General features: G+C 35.1%; 1 protein-coding gene across 1 annotated transcript; it reads left to right on the forward strand.

Moving 5' to 3' along the window:
• Positions 1 to 1,193: 1,193 nt before the first annotated feature.
• Positions 1,194 to 7,260, forward strand: LOC147547641 (protein FAR-RED IMPAIRED RESPONSE 1-like). The gene is made up of 3 exons (XM_086665958.1): positions 1,194 to 2,072; positions 2,157 to 3,395; positions 7,153 to 7,260. Exons 1-3 carry the CDS (start codon positions 1,194 to 1,196, stop codon positions 7,258 to 7,260), a joined length of 2,226 nt encoding a protein of 741 aa, XP_086522084.1.
• The last annotated feature ends 16,325 nt before the right edge of the window (positions 7,261 to 23,585 follow it).

Raw genomic sequence — 23,585 nt, forward strand, 5'->3', positions numbered from 1 at the left:
TAGAGAGCAAGTTCTTCCTTATCTTTGGTGTTGAAGCACATTATTTAAACAACATGAGAAATCGTTTTGATGATATATGTGAGAAAGAAGAACAAAAGTGAAGAAGTTAACAGAATTAACTACCTTCTTGTGGGTTGTCATTGTTGGGCTTCTCTGATGGATATCTACTAAGGGCACTCCCACATTTGTGTGACTCTCACGTGTGCTACTTAGTTTGTTAGTTAATTTGTTTTAGTTGTTAATGATGTAACTAACTCTTTCTCTCTGTAACTCTCTCTCTACGAATTCTATCATAAATAGAGAGATGAATGCAAGTAAACATCATCGATAAAGTTTACTTTTCTATATAAGTAGCATTGGCAAAAACATCAAATATAATTGGTTGAGAATCTAGAGAAAGAAGTATGGAAATCGTTTTTAAGAGAACAAGAGGGAGAATAGTCTTCAATTTTTTCATTTATTTTAGTATTTGTAGAAATACAAATTTATTATAAAGAAAGAAAGTAAAGTGAGTTTAGGAGGGAAAGTTAATTATTGTCTAACAAACTTCTCTTGACCTAGTTGACCAGGGTGGTTACATTTTTTTCACTAATAGTAACAAGACTGTCAATTGTTATCCATGGCAGCCCGTCTTGGGCAAACTTCCACTTGAACCGTCTTGTCCAAGTGGACAAGAGGACAAAGTGGAAGTGCCTAGCTTTACTCCTAAAGCTGAAGTTTGCCTTTTTTTAATTCATGCCCATATTAGTCATTATTTTATTCATTCTCAGTTAATTATTATTTTATTTATCTCTCAATTAATTATTCTTTTAATCATCCCCAAATTGAGAGCAACTCGTGCCCTAGGCCGAAGAAGAAGTCTCATCTCTTCAAAGCTAGGCAGGGGAAATTAATGAATGCCATCCAAAGTTCTCATTGCGATTCACCCTCATCAGATTTTTCTCTCACAAGATTTCACTATAAGGTAAGAATTTTATGAGATGCTTGTGTTTTTTTTGAAACCCTAATGTATGATGTTAGGAATTTTGCCTCTAGAATTATAACTAGAAGAACGTAAACTTCAAGAATCAAACTATAGAAACTAGAAGAACTCAACCAATCGCCATTGTGTTTTTCTTTTTGCATTATAATTTGGTTTTGCCTTTGTCTTGATCTTTTGTTCTTACTTTTTTACTGTTCTGTTTAAAGCATATATGGAAGGAAAATTTATCGATGTAGATTTTGATGAAGATCTTAGTTCTGAGAATGTTGTTGAAGAAAATGATTGTGGACTCGAAGAAGAATGTGTTGAAAGTAAAGAGGATGTCGATGGTTCGAGATATAATAAATTAGAATTATTGGAATTACTGAAGGTAGGGACAGTACACGATAGTGTTGAATTTGTGTTTGAACTTTTCAAGAGATATGCTGTTTTTTCAGGATTTCCCGCAAAGAAAAAGACTAGTAAAAAAGATCATAGTGGTTTGCTTCGATGGATTACTTTTTCATGTGGTAGAGAAGGAAGACCTAAAAGTACTTCTTCTAATTGCTTAAATCCGAAATCATCGTTCGGGACAGGTTGTTTAGTTAAGATAAGAATAACACTTGAAGGCGATGAGAAATGGAAAGTAACGTCTTCATTTCTTGACCATAACCGTCCTCTCAGTCCGAGCAAGTCTAGATTTTATAAATGCAATAGAAATATCAAGCCATCAGTAAAGAGAGCTTTAGAATTGAATGATAGAGCGGGAATTCGAGTGTGTAAGAATTTTGGAACGATTGTTGAAGATGCGCATGGCTATGAAAACTTAACTTCAACGCGAAAAGATTGTCAGAATTACCAAGCTAAAGTTAGGCGACTACGCCTCTGTGAAGGTGATGTAGTTGCAGTTCAACGTTATTTCTTGAAGATGCAATCAAAAAATGCAGATTTTTTCTATTGTATGGACCATGATGAAAAAGGTAGATTGAAAAATTTGTTTTGGGCATATGGAAGGAGTAGAAAATCTTACAGAGAATTTGGAGATGTTGTCACGTTTGACACCACTTACTTGACTAATAAGTACGAAATGCCGTTTGCTCCGTTTGTCGGGGTAAATCATCATGGTCACACAATATTACTTGGGTGTGGTCTCATTTCAAATGAAGGCACAAACACATTTTTTTTTTTGTTTCAGGCATGGCTCGCTTGCATGGATAATTGTCATCCTCAAGGAATCATCACGGACCAATGTAAGGCAATGCAAAATGCCGTTGCAAAAGTCTTTCCTAATACTAGGCATAGATGGTGTTTATGGCATGTTCTCAAGAAATTGCCTTTAAAGTTTGGTAGTAATAAACAAAGAGATCAAATCAGTTCGAGATGGCAATGTTTGGTTTATGATTCTCAAGACCCTAAAGAGTTCGAAGAAGGTTGGATTGAAATGATTGACAAGTATGGTTTGCACCAACATAAGTGGTTGAATAAATTATACGAAGATAGACATCGTTGGGTCCCAATTTACCTTAAAACCAGCTTTTGGGCAGGCATGTCAACTACACAACGAAGTGAAAGTGTGAATGCCTTTTTTGATGGTTATGTTCATCACAAAACAACTCTAAAGCAATTTGTTCAAGAATATGGTCGTGCACTAAGAGATAAAGCAGAAAAAGAGGCAGACTTTAGGTCATATGCACACAAAATACCTTGTGTGACTAGATTTTTCATGGAAAAACAAGCCCAACAAGTGTACACTATTGAAAAATTTAAAGTATTTCAAAATGAGTTGGTTGAATGGTTATATTGCAAAGAAATTCATACCCACCGAGATGGCATGCTTACCGTACATGATGTACGAGCTGATATTATCATTGGAGACGGTGTAAAGAAAAGAATGGTTTATAAGGTCTATTGCAATCAAACAGGTGGTACTATACATTGTAGTTGTTTTATGTTTGAGTCCAAGGGTTTATTGTGTAGGCATTCTATATTAGTGCTGCTTGATCTTGGTATTGCCTTCATTCCTGAGAAATACATTCTTCGTAGATGGAGAAATGATGTGACGAGAGCACATACAAAGGTGCATATTGGATACGATGACTGGACATTAAGTGAAAACCTTCGTATTTATGATCGACTTTGTCGAGCCTTTACTGAACTTGCAGATTTGTCATGTGATGATGATAGACGTTGTGAACAATACATTGAGTGGGTAGAGAATGAGAAAAAATCTATACCTTTGTTTAAAAAAAATGGTAATCCACCTCCTATGTCAAGAGCCAATATAGATAGTCATTTAAGTGTTGATGTTAATGAAGAAACCTTGCTCGATCCAAATTGTGTTAAGCGTAAGGGACGACCTCGTACGAAACGGTTACAGTCTACAGTTTTTACCAAATCGAAGAAAAATGATGTGTCAAGTAAGAAGAAAAACAAGGTTAGTTATTGTATATATATGACTCTTTTTTTTTCATTATAGTTAAGTATTTTTAACATCTCCGTACATTGAAATAAACTTGTTTTAGGAGGGTGAATGATGAGACATGAAAATGTCCCATCTGAATCTCTTAACTCGGGTTAGTTAGTCCAGTTCGAGCGGTTACTCTAATGATTTGTTTAATTTTCCTTCTCAGGTCTCATTTACGGAGTTCGATGCGAAAACATCGTGATAAAGACATACTTGAGGGGCATTTTGGTCATTTTAATGGCAAGGTTATTCTGGTCAATATTAGTGCTCATGTGAAAGTAGAGTCCAATACGAATCCAACGGCGAAAGCGGAAGTCAAATCGGAATCCGGACGAACAATTTAGGCGAAGTCAAAGTTGGAGCCAAAATAAGTTGACTAAAGGTCAAAGTAAGGTTTCCAATGCCACATGGCGGGTAGAAGGAGCAGCAGATGAACGGTAAAGATGTATGATCGGTATACTTTCGGGATGTGTAGGAGTCCACGATCCAGCATAAGTGGATGCAGGTTACAAAGGTGGTCCCAGTTGATTCATGCATTCACAGCCACAACCTCATTGATCGGACAGAGCGCGTGCAATCCGTTTGATCCAGCGGCTCAGCGTGCATACCCCACTTTTTTTAAGTTGCTTCTGTTATACAATATTTGTGCCACTTTGACAACCAGCAGGTCACGCACTGATTGGGCCATTGAAGATTTACTATATTGTTACTATAAAACCTCTTTCTTTCTAATTCAAAAACAGAGAAAGGGAGATTGATAGAGAAGTGAAAGATTTTGAAAGATTTTCAAAGAGCTATTCAGAGAAAGATGAGACCGAAAGATTGCTTAGGTGCTGTTTGTTTTTCTTAATTTTCAGATCTGAAATCTGAATTGGAATCCAATTCAGATTTCAGATGTTTGTTTTTATATTTAGACAAATCTGAAATTTTCTCTGAATTGATTTCATGTCTGAATTGGCTGAATAAAGGCCTAAACATTTCAGACTTCAAAACAAGTCTGAAAAGTGAGTCCAAAATCTGAAAAAGTGCAAAAAGACGTATATGCCCCTATTAAACTTTAAAGTACAAAATTATGTCCATCTGACCATCTTCTTCCCTTCACCACCAAACCACCACCACCACCAAGAACAAAACGGCACCACCAGGACCTGGATTCCACCACCAGAAACTAGATGCATCACCAAAAACTTTACCGTTCTGTTAAGGAGAAAGACGAACTTCGCCTGATCTGGTTTTGAATAGTTTCAACTTTGGTTCATCACATCTTTTGATTCATTACAAACTTTGCCGGTCTGTTAAAGAGATCGAGGGACTGAAAAGATACAAAACCCTCGCCGGATCTGGCGAGGGTTTCACTTTTCCGACCTTGTTAGAGAGAGATGGGATGATTGAGAGAGAAAGAGACTGAACCCTCGCCGGATCTGGCGAGGGTTTCACTTTGCCGACCTTGATTCATTACTTGATTCATTACTTGATTCATTACTTGATTCATTACTTGATTCATTACAAGGTTTGCTGTACATTTGATTATGGAGAGAGGTTGAGTGGGAGAGAGACTGTAGAGAGATGTGGAGGAAGAGAAAGTGAGTACTTGTTTAGGGTTTTGTTTTGACTTCTTTATATTCAGGGATTAGGTTAGAGAGAATAATTAGAAATATCAACTAGGGTTCAAGGGTATAAATGTCTAAGGTTCATTTCAGATTTAATATTCCAGATTGAAAAACAAACATACTAACTTTTAAAACTATTTAGCTAATTCAGATTTAGCCAATTCGGTTCAGCCAATTCAGATTCAGACATCACAAAAAAAACAAACACCACCTTAGAAGGACAACTGGGATTCGATTAGCAATGAAAGAGATTGGAAGATTTCAGAAGAGAAGATCGGGCATATTCTTTCTCTCTCTATATTCTCCATACTTCTAAATCCGAGATAACCGAACATAGAAAGAAGGAGAAAGGGAACAGGAAGGAAAGAAAGAGAGATTAAAGCTGAAGACAAAGAAATATTAGAGAGGGATTCGTTGGAAATAAGATATTGAAATATGGAGATTGGAAGAGATATTAGAATCGTGGGAACTTCCAAACAATAGGGAGATAAGATCAAGGGGATATTCAGAAGACAGACAACTGCTATTATCTTCTCCTCCTTCAATCTCTTATAAAAAAAGGGAGAAAACAAAGTGAAGGGGACATCTCGGTTATGGGGGGTTCTCTCTTAGCTCAACAAAACAGAAATTATTAGAGAGAGAGAGAGAAATTGAAGAACAGAGAGAGAGAGAGATTAGAGAGAGAAAGAAAGAGAGAAAAACCGAGAGCTAAGAGCTAGAGAGAGAGGGAGAAATCTTCAAGTTTCTGTTCTTCTCTTCTTCTTCTTCTTTTAATTCCTCTCTTAGTGAGAAAGAGAGAGTTAGATAGAAAGAGTTGAGAGAGAGAGAGATATTGTAGAGAGAGAAAGATTGAATCAAATTTATAAATCCATTATCATCATCTTCTTCTTCTTTATTTATCATCACTCGGTTATACATATTATAGAGAGTTCATAGCTTATTTAGAGAGAGAAAGAGAGAAGTCTGGAAAGAGAAATAAGAGAAAACAGAGAAGGAGAAGAAAAACCAGGGAAGGAAAATTATTTTCTCACCTGGAAATCGTTTCCGGGAAGATGAGAAAATAATTTACCCTAAGGGTCTGTTTGGCAGAATTTTGGGAAAACAGAAGGAAAATCTTTCCCTAAGGCCCTGTTTGGTTCTGAAATAGCGAAAAAGTTAAGTTTTCTTCTCCCTCTTTTGTTATTCATATTTATTTAAATCTCGATCATGATTAGCTAAGACTCTCCATCTAGGGTTTTACGATGAAACCCATTTTTGATCTTTTAGAGATATAATTTTTATTGATTAACTCTTGATTAATGCTTCATAGTTTAATTCGTTTTAGTTTGATAAATAGATTTTCTTTTCACTATTTATACTTTTCGATTTGATGCATCGTGCTTATGTTAAATCATTTGACGGTTCATACTTATTAATTGATAAATAGTAGTTTAGAGATTTATTTATTTAAAATAAAATGATTACATTGTTATGTTTTATTCGGTTTTAACGAAAACATCTCCCGAAATTAGGATAGTTCATTATCCGAAATTCTGAGTTATAAAAAAAGAAGAGAATTAACCATTTTAAGTATTTGTTTCTAAAGGTGATTTTATGTGGTGAATTTCTAAAATCCTAGGTCCTCTCCCCCATTTGAGTTCCTTGTATCATTTGTAATTATTTTCTTTCCGTAATTTTACTTTAATATTTTATATATTTTATTTTATTACCAAAACCTCATCAAAACCAAAAACCAAGTTACTTCCAAGTCTTAGAATAGGTTTCACTTAGTCTCTGAGGAACGAACCGGTCTTACCGGAAATTACAACTTGACACCCGTGCACTTGCGGGTGTAGACCTATTTAGGGTAACCTTCTAGGCCCATCAGTGAATCATCACATGATGCAGAATTTCATGCTACACAAGAAATCCCTCGTTATGATGATCCACGAGATGTAGGATTCATTTTTTCTCAAGAAAGTCGTCATTATGATCAACAAGATGTGGGGTTCAATACTACTCAAGAAAGTCATTCGTATAATTACTATGGTTACGGTTATGGAAGTGTACGTATTTTTTCATTACCTTTAGTTTTTAAGTTGTTTCTCATTTAATATGTTGGGTTGCAATTGATGCAGATGAACATGAATGGGAATCATGATATCAGTCAACATCATGAGAATGGGTCGTATGCAGCACCTTCTTACAATTTTGGAGCATTGCTAAAACAAATGGAACCTAAATAGAAAAGATAAAAGCTCTAGATTCTTTTGTTATGTTTTGAATCATTAGATATCATATTTTGGTTCTTTTTGTCATGAGTTGAATCGTTTTTTTTATAGAACATATACTACATTGAAGAATGTTAAGAGGAAGAAACTGAAGGATCTTCGAGTGCAAAATTGAATCTATTGTTCATGACACTCAAATAGGGTGTCTGAGGGAGAATTTTTTATTTTTGTTGTCTGTGTTTTGATGCATTTGGATTATACAAAGAGATATTTTTCTGAATACTTAGTATTTTGACCTTGTTTGAAATTAGTATGGTTGGGTTTCTTTCAACTTTGAATGCACTATTTTGCTGAGAAATTAAGTGACTTCAATTTAACAGAGAAACAAAACTAGGGTTAAATAAGATTAGTGGACTTCTGTTCTCCATACCAGACCAAAAACGTTCTAGATTTGGGGATGAATAAAATAGTATTAAGTGGGGATGGGCATGAATTTAAAAGAATAATTAATTGAGAGGTAAATAAAATAATAATTAACTGAGAGTGAATAAAATAATGACTAATACGGAGATGAGTTAAAAGGCAGACTTCAGCTTTACAAGGTTTTAAAGTTAGGCACTTCCAGTTTGTCGTCTTGTCCAAGTGGACAAGACGATTCAAGTGAAAGTTTGCCCAAGACGGGCTGCCTAGCTTTATTGTTATCCATATAATATGGTTTTGTCTAACCACCGAAAGCTCTTTATATCATGCTCTACTTCCTATTTATTTGGAAATTACTTAGTTCTCTCCAATTTCTCATAATTAAAGCTTGTAATACAATATCATAAAATAGTGGATTTGATTCCAAAGTTGCATATAAGAAGTGATTTATAAGTGAGGCTCATAATAAACCCAATGGAAAGTGGATGGCTTGCAAATTGTGCATGAAGGCAAATTCATTATTGATGAAGCATCCCACTGTGTGGGTCAGTTGGTTTTCATGCACTTTCAGGCTTTCTGTTGCCCACTTAAATGTGACCAAGATGTTATTAGGTATTTTTCAGTGGTCATAACTAGTAATGTTAACCTTTGCTTCTCCTAAGTTACCTTTTTCTTTAACAAAAAAAAAGTTACCTTTTTCTAATATGGTTTCAATTTCTTTTTGCCCCTGTTTCGGAAAATATTGTTTTTGCTGCAGATATATGAAATTGGGTTGAAAAAGTGGGGAAGGGACTATGCAGAGTCTGTCCTGAGTTTTTGGTGACCCGAAGCGAGGTTTAAAATTGTAGCCACTTCGATTATAACATACCGTAAAACTATGTCGCGAAAACCTATTAGTAACTTATAAATATTTACAACACAAAAAAGTGGTATACAATCACTTGAACATTGTTCTTCTTACATTTTTAGATGTAAAATCACAAACAATTGTTGAATAATCAAGTGTGACGCCCTATATCTTCCTCAATAGACAAAATAACCAATTCATTTGACCTTTTTTGTGACATAGTGGACCGAATAAATGACTAAATCAACTTCAACTTTGAGAAAAAATTTTCCGCAAAAGCAACAATAACATGTATATATGGTTTACAAATTATGTAAGCAACCTATGCATTTGCATAACACCCCTTTGTATCTTTCAAATAATGTAACATCTGAATTGATCTTCTAATCTTCTTTGGTATAAGGCGTCTCAACATATCAGTTTGGAAACACCATATACTGATATATCTTCCATTTTTTTGGACCCAAGAAAATATTCTTCTAGTTTTTTAGAGTTATTGTAACATTTATACATCATATGACTAGTTACATTTGGTTTTCGTGAAAAACATCTGGGGTGCAATCAAGTATAACTGAGAAGTCAACACTGGGTTGCCCAAGTGGTTAAAGTGTTGACATATACTCCAAAGGTCCCTGGAGGTCCCCGGGTTCGATCTCCAGAGGAGGTGAAATCTTTGGATTATTGAATTTGGGGTTATTAGGCATAAATCATGTAGATGGACTTTAGGCCATAGCTAGTTGGTCTTTATGCCATTGTTTAGTTGGGCTTTAGGCATGTTCTTGTTTAATCCGGCAGTTACCGTGCTTACCACATCTTTAATATATCAACACCATCGTAATGACTATCGTACATCGAAGTCAAATTCTAAAAAAGAAAAGTATAATTGGGCAGTTCCTATACATCTTGATTTTTTTTTTTTTAAATCAAACTTTTAGTCTCAAAGGCCAACATCACTGTCTATTCAGCAACCCATTCAATTATGTTCAATAATTACGTCTTAGAATGTTGATCACTTGATTGTTGAGTGATAAAAGAGATTTTTAGAATGTTGATTACTTGAATGATTGTTAAATATTGAGGGAGAAAAGTGATTTTAGTTTGAGTGATTTGGATATAAAGATCAAAGATGATTTAAGAATTTGAAATTAAAAGATCAAATTAAGGGTTTGAATTCTGAAGTTGAAGATCCAAATGATTTTTTAATTGTTACAGTTGAAGAACGAATATATTAAAAGATTAAGGATTTTAGGTGGAAGCAATTAGGGAAAATGATTTCCCTCGTTTAGGTTAGAAATCGGAAAGTGGGGTAATGAGAAATATAAAAGAAAGGTTAATTGATTAGAAATGGTTTAGAGGAGAGGTGCTGCGGCCCGGTTCTTATAAATGGTTGGTGGCCCCAAATTGGTTTTAAACATAGGGTGCTTTTAAAATTTAGTTAAAAACATTATATAAGTTGGGTGGCCCCAAATTTGATGGCCCACTACGAACAGGTAGCCATTTATCTTAAAATGCAGGTGCTCTTAGAAAAAATTATTCAAACAAAAGATGAGTTGGGTGGCCCCCAATTTGGTAGCCCAAATTGAGGCTTTGCTCGCTTTGGACCAGGACCGACTTGGGAGTATGACACAGCCACACGGGGGAGCAGAATATATATTGGTTTCACGTTCACCACTCCACTTTCTACCGCCACCACCACTTTCATCTCCGACCACGACCACCATCTCCTCTCCTCTCCTCTATATATATATTATCGTTTGTTTCTCTTTGAAAGAGAGTCAGAAGGGGTGAGATTAGGGAGAAAGAAGAAGAAGAGGGAGATGGTGGTCCAACCGGTGTTGGCGAAAGGATGAGATGAAGAAAATTTTTATCAATGGTCGTGAGAAAAAGCAGTCTGTTACCTCTCTTCGCAAGTGGAGAAAAGGGAAAAGAGAAACCAAGTCGTGTGTGCAGTTACATAAACCTGACTGGCGGCCAAGTCTTTTTGCTCCCTATTTTGGTTGAAACAGGATCTATTTTTTGCCAATTTGGGCAACCAAATGTTGTCCAAATCAGAATCAAGATGGACTATTGGATTCGTCTCGTCGAGCTCTTGAATTTAGAAAGAAAACTAAAGTGGTTGTACTCTGATTTGTTTAATCAGAAAGATTAAGAATTATTATCTTAAAACAGAATCAGGGAAACAACAACTTTTTCACCCTAAAATTAGTATGTCCTGAAATCAAAAAAGTTTTCCTCCATGCAACGGCAACTTTCTCTCTTCTTTCCTCACTTTCTTTTCTCCATTATGTCTGTCTTATATCTCTTGTTTTCATGATTCTTCAAGTAATTGTGCGGATCCTTTTAAAAAATCGTAAAGAAAAATATACGAGGCACAACAAGCATTTTAGTTTTGAGAACTTCTATACGTGCCTCTCGTTTTTGCTAAAGGGGAGTGTTATAGTTACATAGGATTTTTTCTATCTGATCTTTGACATGTTGATTCATAAGGACAAAAGAACGATCCAGATCGTAGTTAAAAAAAAATTTGAATAATTTTTAGTCAAAATAGGCCAGCATGTCAAAAATTAAGTAAACTTTTGTATAATTGTAGCATCTCCCATTGCTAAAGGAATCTCCCATTGTACTTCTTTCCGATGACGGTGCTCGTAAAATGAAGTTACCACTTAGACTTTTTGTCTCAAAGTTTCTGTATCTATTCAGGGTCGGCCGAAGTATATCGGAGGCCCCAAGCGAAATTAAAAATTGGGGCCCCATACACTGGATATTAGAAAAAAAAAAAAAAAAATTTAAACAATGCAAAGGGTGGGAATAAAATTTAAACCATGCAAAGGGTGGGAATCAAGCCCTTCACCTTTTAGCCAAGACCTAAACTCTTTACCACTAAGCTACGCCTTAAATTATATTTGAAATTGATTTAAAGTATAACTAGTTTTTCGAAAGTTACATACGAAATAGGAAACATGAGGCCCTTGATTATTTGGGGCCCAAAGCGACCGTTTTGGTGGCTTTGGTCACGGGCCGCCACTGTATCTATTTGATTAGGAGGATATGGACGAGTCAACTGAACTCAATGAGAAAACATAAACACCACTTAGTCCTCCAAGTGTGATTTTATTAAGTTTATGTTGAAAATTCAAAAATATTTGTTTGGGATGGTAACAAGACTTTTAATTTTCCATGTTGTATAGTCCGTGTTAAAATAATGTTGATTTTGTTTATAAAGATAACATGATAATGATATTAATTGATATTAATTGATATAAAAAGTATCCGCTTTGCTTACATAAGACCTCCCTGTTGATCAACATAATAGAATGTAACAAATTCTCAGCCTAAATACCTATCACCATTGTCCTTTTGTAGATATAACTATTCTTTGTTCATGGAAAATAAATGTGAGAGGTACGGAGAGATAAGTATGTTTGACGCGTACAAATATTCAAATGTAAAACCTTTTTTCCCTTTTCAGAATAGGAAATTAACTTTTTTATTAGGGTTATTTTCCAAATGGCCTCCAATTTTGTGACCAGCTTCCTGCCTGGCTCCCTACTTTAGCAAAAATACTTATATGACCCCCCCTTTTCAGTTATCTTTAACTTTCCGTTATTCCCGCTCTTCCATCTCATTTTCTCTCTGCCACATCATTTAAGCACGCCACATCATCGTCTTTACCGGCAGAGTCGCCGGCCGACCAAATTTCTGACCGGCGACCTTCAAATTTTTTTTAGTAGAACAAAACCATAGAAAAACCAGTCCCTCTCCACAAGCGATACTCGTCTTCTCCAAGGGGAACATAAAAAAGAAAAGATAACGACTCCAGAGAGAGGATAAAAAAATACCACATCTTTTGTTCTCCCTCGTAATAACTCTCTATCTTTCATTGGTATTAAAAATAATATTTAATCACTGTCAAAAGGAAAAAAAAAAAAGTAACGAAAGTGTAATTCAAAGGGTCTATTTCACACGTTGGCAAAATTTAGAGTGCATTTTGTGAATTGATTGGAACTAAACCTAAAAGAAAGAAAACGAGTAAAAATGGGGAGTAATTTAACTGCATGGGATGCGAGAGGCACAAACCTAACCACCGAGCTACAGCTCCATTGTTGTTACATCTCTCTCAATAGTTACAAATACATCCAGGGCCATTGCTTAGGTTGGTTTACACTAGAGTCCACCCCTGTACACAAGACTATAAAGGCACTCCATTACTTTTTACCTCATTTACACCAATATGATTGTTATACCTTTCTTCTCTAATAGCTCCACTCAATCTAAAGTTGAGGTATGATTTATCAGAGTGGAGAGTAGACGAGAGAAGCGAGGATCAAAGAAACCTTTCGTAAATACAACGGCTAATTGAGATGATGAAGGACCAAAATTGATAACCAGCGTACCAGCTGCAACTCGCTTTGTTACAAAATGGTAATCGATTTCTACACGCTTAGTTCTAGCATAGAAAACAGGGTTGAGAGCAAAATGTTTAGCACCCATGCTATCTCACATTTCAAACGAAATAGAGGAGCAAGAGACAAACCCAACTTTTGAAGGATGTAAAATATCCAAAGCATCTCAAATGTGGCAACAACCATTGCCTTGTGTTCAGCCTTTGTCCTCGAACGAGCCACTATGGGCTACTTTTTGGATGTCCATGTAACTAAAGTAGAACCAAGGAATACTCCATAGCCACTGGTTGGTCTTCAGGAGTCAGGGCAACCAACCCAATCTGAGTTACTGAATGTTGTTAATGAAGTAATATCTCCTGGCAAAATAGAAATTACAGAGCCCATAGAACCCTTGAGATATCTAAGAATTCGTTTGGCCAGATGCACATGTTAAGATGTTGGTGCAACCGTACATAGAAGAGGATCATCTAGCTACTGTCCTTCCTGACTGGAAAGCCTTTTGCCGGGAAGGAAGCGGGGTTCAAATCTGCTCACAGTCAAGCATATATACCAACCTTTACAAAAACCTAATGTATACTTTTCTTAGTTAGAAGCAACTCGTCAGAGGGAGAAAGAGAGGTGACATCAATGCCAAGAAATAGTGCAATATACCAGGGTCCTTTATGAAAAATTATGAGTTCAACTAAGTAAGAAGAATAGCTAGAAGAAAGGAAGAAGAACCTGTAAGAATTTTGTCTTCTACATAAACCAAGAACACCAGTGTATTAACTCCCAAAGTATACACAAATAAGGAATCATCCGTGGAGCTCTCTTGAAACCCATAGTCTGGAAGAAAGGTTGCACATCTGGTAAATCAAGCTCTTGGGGCTTGTTTCAACCCATATAGTGACTTTTGAAGATGACCGACAATCCTTTAAGCATCCACAAAGTCAGAGGATTGTTTCATGAAAACATGTTCATCAAGAATTCCATAAAGAAATGCAATAGAAACATCTAATTGCCTGATTAAGCAAGCTTTAGACACAACTACAGTGAGAACAGATCTGACAGTTGTGGACTTAACCACTTCGCTGAAGGTTTCAAAGTAGTCCGAGCCATCAAACTGTTGGAACCCTTTCGCAACTAACCGAACCTTTTACCTCTCTATTTTACCATCTGCCTTATACTTATTCTTAAACACCCATTTACACCCAAGGATATTCATATAAGATCTAGCAGGTACCTTTCCATGTTTCATTCATCTCTAAAGCAAGAATTTTCCTTAGTCATTGCCTAACACAATTCAGGTACCTTACAAGCCTAAGCACATGACGCAGGACTGCTTTAAAAGAGCCATTTAAATCGAGGCAGTGGATGACAAACTGAAAAATGAGCCACAAAGTTTGGTAAGTATTTTGGCCTTTGAGTAGCAACTCTTGCTTGAGTGTTCATAGGATGAGCAGAAGAGACTAGTTTAGAAGAGGCAGGCTGGACCAACTGTTGTGAAGAAGAAGCAACATCAATAGGTGTGGGAGAAACAAACAAAGAATTCTCATAATTGGTTGAGATTTATTGGAATCGACTGAGGTATGATATGAATCACAAAAAGAAATTCCAAAACCACTTGAGAGCTGGGAGGTATTGAAGCTGGTTCATAGAAGAAGAATCCAAAAATTGAAATTAATCTTCATCAAACATCACATGTCTAGATTTATGAAGCTTATTAGTCACCAATTCTAGACAATTGTATCCTTTGTGAAGAGAGCTAATCCCAAAAACACACATCTAGCGGATTTGGAACTCAATTTATTCTCTCGTATAGCTGTTATGTCAGGATAAGAAGCTGAGCCAAACACCTTAAAAAAGGAACAGTCAGGACTCAGAAGTCTTATGACACAGACCCTACCATTTTGTTGAGGTGTATAAGGACAAGATACTTTAAGAGTTGGAAATGTCACATTGAATAAGATGTAAGGGGGTAGGTGTCAATATGAGATCAAAAGGTAGACACTTACTCTTTGCGAATTGACAAAAGGTAAAAGGACTAAATATCCATATTTTGGGAAGATTGGATCATATACCTTTTTTTAGAGAGTTACAGAGAGAAAGAAAATCTGTTGTTGAAGAAGATGTTGGAAAGAAGAAGACTAATTAGCACCAAAGAAACATCAATATCTGAGGTAATGTGTTTGAAATTTGTAGTAATTTATTGTTAATTTATGCAAATACTCTCTAAAGTATGTATCATTTACGTATCAGTGTTCAAAATTTAATATACATTTGCATTTCTTCTAAGTAGCCATTAATTTACATATATCATACTCTGTTTTTTTTTTAAAGTAAATCAATAATGTATCATAAAGTATGTATACTTTACATAATATATGGTTGCATGTACAGTTCTGATCTATAATTTATTTTACAGGTTGGTGGGAGTTCTAAAAATTATAAATTGAACATGTTATTGGGAGTCCACGAGCATGTGGAATCTGGTTGTTAGAGGACTTTGATAGTTGAGAAGATATAGTTGTGTACTTGTTTAAACAACAACTCTATATGGTTATTTTATCATTAAAAAAACTTAAAACATTTGTACTAAATTATGAATGAAGTAACATAAACTATGATCATGCCGGAAAAAAACACACATAATATATAGTTAATACTTGATTATCCATAATAAATTACGTATACTTTACGAGACAAATAATAATGTTTTTCGATAAGATTTCATAATTTAAGATATAGAACTTCGATTTTTCAAGCTCCATTAGCCAATCTTAAATTCAGATGGTTCTTTAGATGCCAAACACAAAAGGTCATATGTGATATCAAATTTACATACATTAATAATGAAACATTTAATAAAAAACAAATGAGATGTATCATAAATAACAGGTACAGATCAATAAATTATGTATAATGTATGGAAAAGTACAATTGTTTATTAGGTTAAGAGAAGTTTTATATACTTGTCATGGCCACTGTTCTGGTAAAAAAAAAGGACGTGTAATGTTGGATAAATTTTCATACTTTACGCACCTTTGTTCAGTAATACTATCATTTTACGTGAAATGTATGCAAATTGTATCAGAAAGTATGGTAATTTATTGTAAAGTAACTGTAATTTTTATTCTGTTACAAGAATCAGAAAGGATAAACATCAAGATATTATTAGCAAATTGTATCATAAAGTATGGAAAGTTATAGTAAAGTACCTGTACTTTATATTCTGTTATAAGAATAAGTGTAGATAATCACAAAGTTCAAGAATTGTACGGACAGATGATTCTAATCTGCAAAAAAAACAAAAAAAGAAGAGGATTTAACGTAGATTTGAAGAAATATACCATGAACATTGGAATGAGAAATAACATACTAAAATTGAATAAATTATTAAATAAGAAATAAACATCAATCGTAAAGTACCTGTACTTTATATTCTGTTATAAGAATAAGTGTGGATAATCACAAAGTTCAAGAATTGTACGGACAGATGATTCTGATTCTGCAAAAAAAAAAACAAAAAAAAAAAGAGGATTTGACGTAGATCTGAATAAATATACAATGAACATTGGAAGGAGAAATAACATACTAAAATTGAACAAATCATTAAATAAGAAATAAACATCAAAGATCTTAAAGAGTTATAAAAGTTTTAGAGGGAGAAAATATAAATCTTCCATTCGAAGCTAGTTAAGATGGAAACAGATCTTATGTAGTTGGATCACAAATGTAATATGTTCAATAATAGAGCATCGTAATCTGATAATGGAAAAAAAAGAATCATCATTAGATATCTTAACAATGGTGTTAATACAAAACTGTAAATTATAAACATTATAAAAGATGAATGATTTTCAAGCAATCTAATGAAGATGAAAGAAAAGTTCTGAGATTAATGGAGGTTTAACAACTAACTTCGAGTTTAAGAGAGAGGAAATAAAAAAAATTTCGTTACAGAATATAATGAAGCTAAGATTACTTTGAATAGAAATGTTATTGGAGAGAGAATGAGGGAGATAAAAAAGGAAAAGAGATATGCTACGATTTTTATGGTTAATCGGTCACATTAGATAAGGAAGGTTATATTCGGTATTAAGAAAGATTAAGTATTATAGAGATTTGTGATTTCTCTCGAGATGAATACAAATGGACTAGATATCCATTTAGATTATTATTTTGGTTTTCAATCTCTTTATTGGATTAGAGAGGACTAAAAGTCCTATTAGGGGTCGTTTTTTGGGCTATAAACTCAAAAATTCTTTGTAGAAATACAAATTTGTTATAAAGAAAGAAAGTAAAGTGAGTTTAGGAGTGAAAGTTAATTACTCTCGTAAGTAACAAACTTCTCTTGACCTAGTTGACTAGGGGTGGTTACACTTTTTTCCCTAATAGTAACAAGACTGTCAATTATCCATAGGGGGCGTCTATAGGCGCCTCTCAAAATTGCTTAGGCGCCTATCCTCTTTAGGCGCCTCCCCAAAGTTACTGTAGGCGCCTCCGAGCCCTCCCCCCCCATCTTCTCTTCTTCGTTTCTGTTCTTTCTCTCTCTACTTTCTCTTTCAATAAACCAACAAAAACCATTAATATATCAACAACTAATATCATTAAACATCATGAAAAAAATCAAAAACCTAGATTTACTGGTTAGGCGCCTCCCAAGATTTTCCAATTTATCAACAAAGAACCCTAGCCATGAAACAAAGAACCTTAACCATGAAATCAAAAACCCTAACCACGAAATGAAGAACCCTAACCATTAAACGATTCACCCTAACCATTATCAAAGGGTATTTTTGATTTTTTTTCATCTTTCGAATCCATGAAACGAAGAACAGTGACTGTGAAAATGAATAACCCTAACCATGAAAACCAAGGCTAAACTGTGACGACTGTCCCAGTCCGAAACCTATAGTTAGGTCTCGGACTGACCTATCGGAGTGGACAGTACGTCTCGTTACGGGTTGCTCAGTCCGTGCTGATGCATTGGGCCTCGGACCTGCAAGCCCGAGCGGGGGCGCCTACAGCTGTCGGGAGTTGACTGTGGTCAAAAACTTTTGTGAGGCTCCTATAGCAATTTTAGGAGGCGCCTATAGAGGCGCCCTTATCCATATAATATGGTTTTGTCTGACCACAGAAAGCTTTTCTTATCATGCTCCACTTCCTATTTATTTGGAAATTACTTAGTTCTCTCCAATTTCTCATAATTAAAGCTTGTAATACAATATCATAAAATAGTGGATTTGATTCCAAAGTTGCATATAAGAAGTGATTTATAAGTGAGGTTCATAATAAACCCAATGGAAAGTGGATGCCTTGCAAATTGTGCATGAAGGTAAATTCATTATTCATGAAGTATCCCACTCTGTGGGTCAGTTGGTTTTCATGCACTTTCAGGCTTTCTGTTAGCCCACTTAAATGTGACCAAGATGTTATTAGGTATTTTTCAGGGGTCATAACTATTAATGTTAACCTTAACATTTGCTTCTCCTAAGTTACCTTTTTATACTTCAACAAAAAAAAGAAAGTTACCTTTTTCTAATATGTTTTCAATTTCCTTGTTGGCCCTGTTTAGGAAAATATTGTTTTTGCTGCAGATATATGAAATTGGATTGAAAAAGTGGGGAAGGGAGTTTGCAGGGTTTTTGGTGACACGAAGCGAGATTTAAAATTGTGGCCCCTTCGATTATAACATACCGTAAAACTATGTCGCGAAAACCTATTAGTAGCGTATAAATATTTACAACACAAAAAAGTGGTATACTACAATCACTTGAACATTGTTTTTCTTGCATTTTTAGATGTAAAATCACTAACAATTGTTGAATAATCAAGTGTGACGCCCTATATCTTCCTCAATAGACAAAACAACCAATTCATTTGACCTTTTTTGTGACATAGTGGGCCGAATAAATGACTAAATTAACTTCAACTTTGAGGAATTTTTTTTCCGTAAAAGCAACGGTGACATGTATATATGGTTTACAAAATTATGTAAGCAACCTATGCATTTGCATAACACCCCTTCATATCTTTCAAATAATGTAACATCTCAATTGATCTTCTAATCCTCTTTGGTATGAGGCGTCTCAACATATCAGTTTGGAAAGACCATATACTGATATATCTTCTATTTTTTTGGACCCAAGAAAACATTCTTCTAGTTTTTTAGAGTTATTGTAACATTTAAACATCATATGACTAGTTACATTTGGTTTTCGTGAAAAACATCTGAGGTGCAATCAAGTATAACTGAGAAGTCGACACGTGGTTGCCCAAGTGGTTAAAGTGTCGACATATACTCCAAAGGTCCCTGGAGGTCCCGGGTTCGATCTCCAGAGGAGGTGAAATCTTTGGATTATTGAATTTGGGGTTATTAGGCATAAATAATGTAGATGGACTTTAGGCCATAGCTAGTTGGCCTTTATGTCATAGTTTGGATTATTGAATTTGGGGTTATTAGGCATAAATAATGTAGATGGACTTTAGGCCATAGCTAGTTGGCCTTTATGTCATAGTTTAGTCTCAAAGACCAACATCACTGTCTATTTAACAACCCATTCAATTATGTTCAGTAATTACGTCTTAGAATGTTGATCACTTGATTGTTGAGTGATAAAAGATGATTTTAGAATGTTGATTACTTGAATGATTGTTAAATATTGAGTGAGAAAAGTGATTTTAGTTCTAGTGATTTGGATATAAAGATCAAAGATGATTTAAGAATTTGAAGTTAAAAGATCAAATTAAGGGTTTGAATTCTGAAGTTAAGGATCCAAATGATTTTTTGATTTGTACAGTTGAAGAACGAAGATATTAAAAGATTAAGGATTTTAGGTGGAAGCAATTAGAGAAAAAGAGTTGCCTCGTGTAGGTTAGAAATGAGAAAGTGGGGTAATGAGGAATATAAAAGAAAGGTTAATTGATTAGAAATGGTCCAGAGGAGAGGTGCTGCCCGTTTCTTATAAATGGTTGGTGGCCCCAAATTGGTTTTACACATGAGGTGCTTTTAAAATTTAGTTAAAAACATTATATGACTTGGGTGACTTCAAATTTGATGGCCCACCACGAACAGGTAGCCATTTATCTTAAAAAGTGGGTGCTCTTAGAAAAAATTATTCAAACAAAAGATGAGTTGGGTGGCCCCTAATTTGGTAGCCCAAACTGAGGCTTTGCTCGCTTTGGACCAGGGCCGACCCTGGGAGTATGACACAGAGACTATGACACAGCCACACGGGGGAGCAGAATATATATTGGTTTCACGTTCACCATTCCACTTTCTACCGCCACCACCACTTTCACCTCCGACCACGACCACCATCTCCTCTTTTCTCCTCTATATTATCGTTTGTTTCTCTTTGAAAGAGAGTCAGAAGGGGTGAGAACAGGGAGAAAGAAGAAGAAGAGGGAGATGGTGGTCCAGCGGGTGTTGGCGAAAGGATGAGATGAAGAAAATTTGTATCAATGGTCGTCAGAAAAAGCAGTCTGTTAGCGTCTCTTCGCAAGTGGAGAAAAGGGAAAAGAGAAACCAAGTCGTGCGTGCATTTACATAAACCTGACTGGCGGCCAAGTCTTTTTGCTCCCTATTTTGGTAGAAACCGGATTTATCTTTTTGGCCAATTTTGGCAACCAAATGTTGTCCAAATCAGGATCAAGATAGACTATTAGATTCGTCTCGTCGAGCTCTTGAATTTAGAAAGAAAACTAAAGTGGTTGTACTCTGATTTGTTTAAACAGAAAGATTAAGAATTATTATCTTAAAATAGAATCAGGGAAACAACAACTTTTTCACCCTAAAAGTTAGTATGTCCTGGAATCGAAAAAGTTTTCCTCCATGTAACGGCAACTTTCTCTCTTCTTTCCTCTCTTTCTTTTCTCCATTATGTGTGTCGTATATCTCTTGTTTTCATGGTTCTTCAAGTCATTGTGCGGATCCTTTTAAAAAATCGTAAAGAACAATATATGAGGCACAACAAACATTTTAGTTTTGAGAACTTCTATATGTGCCTCTCGTTTTTGCTAAAGGGGAGTGCTATAGTTACATAGGATTTTTTCTAGTTGATCTTTGACATATTGATTCATAAGGACAAAAGAACGATCCATATCGCAGTCAAAAAGTTTTTTTTGAATAATTTTTAGTCAAAATAGGTCAGCATGTCTAAATTAAGTAAACTTTTGTATAGTTGTAGCATCTCCCATTGCTAAAGGAATCTCCCATTATACTTCTTTCCGGTGAAGGTGCTCGTAAAATGAAGTTACCCGTTAGACTTTTTGTCTCAAAATTTTTGTATCTATCTGATTAGGAGGATATGGACGAGCTGAAGTCCAATGAGAAAACATAAACACCACTTTAGTCCTCCAAGTGTGATTTTATTAGGCCTTTTATTAAGTTTATGTTGAAAGTTCTAAAATATTCGCTTGGCATGGTAACTAGACTAATGTTGATTTTGTTCATAAAGATAACATGATAATGATATTAATTGATATAAAAATGTATCCGCTCATTGCTTACATAAGACCTCCCTGTTGATCAACATAATATAATGAAACAAATTCTCAGCCTAAATACCTATGGCCATTGTCCTTTTGTAGATATAAATATTCTTTGTTCATGGAAAATAAATGTGAGAGGTATGGAGAGATAAGTATGTTTGACGCGTACAAATATTCACATGTAAAACCTTTTTTTCCCTTTTCAGAATAGGAAATTAACTTTTTTATTAGGGTTATTTTCCAAATGGCCGCCAATTTTGTGACCAGCTTCCTGCCTGGCCCCCTATTTTAGCAAAAATACTTATATGGCCCCCTTTTCAGTTATCTTTAACTTTCCGTTACTCCCGCTCTTCCATCTCATTTCCTCTCTGTCACATCATTTGAGCACGCCACATCATCGTCTTTACCGGTAGGGTCGCCGGCTGGCCAAATTTTCGACCGGCGACCTTCAAACTTTTTTTTTTCAGTTTTCTCTCTGCCACATCATTTGAGAAGAGAGAGAAAAAAAAAAAGTTTGAAGGTCGCCGGTCGGAAATTTGGCCGGTCGGCGACCCTGCCGGTGAAGACGATGATGTGGCGTGCTCAAATGATGTGGGAGAGAGAGAAAAGATGGAAGAGAGAGTAGCGGAAAGTTAAAGATAACTGAAAAAGGGGGCTATATCAGTATTTTTAGTAAAGTAGGGGGCTAGGCAGGAAGATGGTCACAAAGTTGGGGGCCATTTGGAAAATAACTCTTTTAATTATGAGGCAGCGGGAAAAATTAATGATTTTTGAGTCAACAGTCCAAAATCTGGGGGGTAAACTAAAAAAAAATCCACTCTTGCCCAAAAATTAGTTGCAGGTCCAAATGTCAGTTTTTTTTTTTTTATTCCCCTCTTGCCCTTGGACGGGACATGCTGACGTTTTCCTGAAAAAAAAAATGTCTGGTAAATAAAATAATTTACCAGTACACGAAAAATTCAAAGTTTCAAAATTTTTTGAAAATTTGAAATTTTCAAACGAAATTTCAAATTCCCGCCCAGCAAACCATCTCTTCTCGGTAAATAAAATAATTTCCTGTAAACAAAAAATTTCAATTTTCAAACGAAATCTTTTTTTCGAAATTTTCAAACGAAATTTCAAATTCCCGGCCAAAATTTCAACTTTTTTTGAAAATTTTAAATTCCCGGGCAAATTTTGAAATTTTTTTGAAAATTTTAAATTCTCGCCCAGCAAAAGTGTCTAGTACAGAAAAAAATTTCCAGTAAATAAAATAATTTCACGGTCACAAATTTTTTTTTTCGAAGTTTTGAAATTTTCGAACGAAATTTCAAATTCCCGCCCAAATTTTCAAATTTTTTTACGAAATTCCAAATTCCCGCCCAGCAAAAATGTCTAGTACAGAAAAAAATTTCCAGTAAATAAAATAATTTACCAAAAAAAATTGCGTTTCCCGGGAATTTTTCGGTGGCTGTTCCGTAATTTTCTGAACAGTACACATTCTGATGGACGGGTTGTCAGATTATTTTTCAGAAAAAAAATCGTTTCCCGAGAATTTTCGATGGCATGAACGGTAAATACTTTATTTTCTAAGGGCCCTTTACGTAATTTTGACCCCCCAAACTGACACATTGGACCTCCTTTACATTTTTAGGCAACTTTGGGTGGGATTTTCATTTTGGTCCCCTTTTTGGACCAATGACCCAATCCCTCAAAAATTAACCTCCCATATTTTTGTTCATTTCAAATACTTCAGTTTTGGGGTTAGACATGTTCAATTATGATTATACTTAAATTAGGGTTTTATTAGGTACCTCAATTTGGGATTAGACATGATGTTCTGATTCATTGGGAGCTTAGTAGTAGTCATCTCAAATTTATTTGTTTGGTATCATTTATAATAATAGGAAGGCGATTTATCAGTTTTTGAGAAAACAAATAGACATGTCCATTAGAGAAAACAAAACGTAAGAGAACAGAAATCTTCAATGGGGAATATTTTCGTATCACTTTCTTCGAAGACGACCCATAAAGAAGTAAGCATGATTGGTAGATGGAGGTCCCTTAGGAAATATCTAATTTCCTGTTATTTTCCTAATGTGTTGTGGAAGGTGATCTGTCTTTGGCATATTTTGTCATATTTATCGTCTAATATTACCTTCCCCTACCAAAATGGACTTTATTAGTTTAGTAGGATTTTATCTAGCTAAACACCA

The sequence above is a fragment of the Eschscholzia californica genome, unplaced genomic scaffold (assembly GCF_041429995.1).
Source record: "Eschscholzia californica isolate CP2 unplaced genomic scaffold, dmEscCali1.0.p SCAF_3, whole genome shotgun sequence".
NCBI classification, from domain to species: domain Eukaryota; kingdom Viridiplantae; phylum Streptophyta; class Magnoliopsida; order Ranunculales; family Papaveraceae; genus Eschscholzia; species Eschscholzia californica.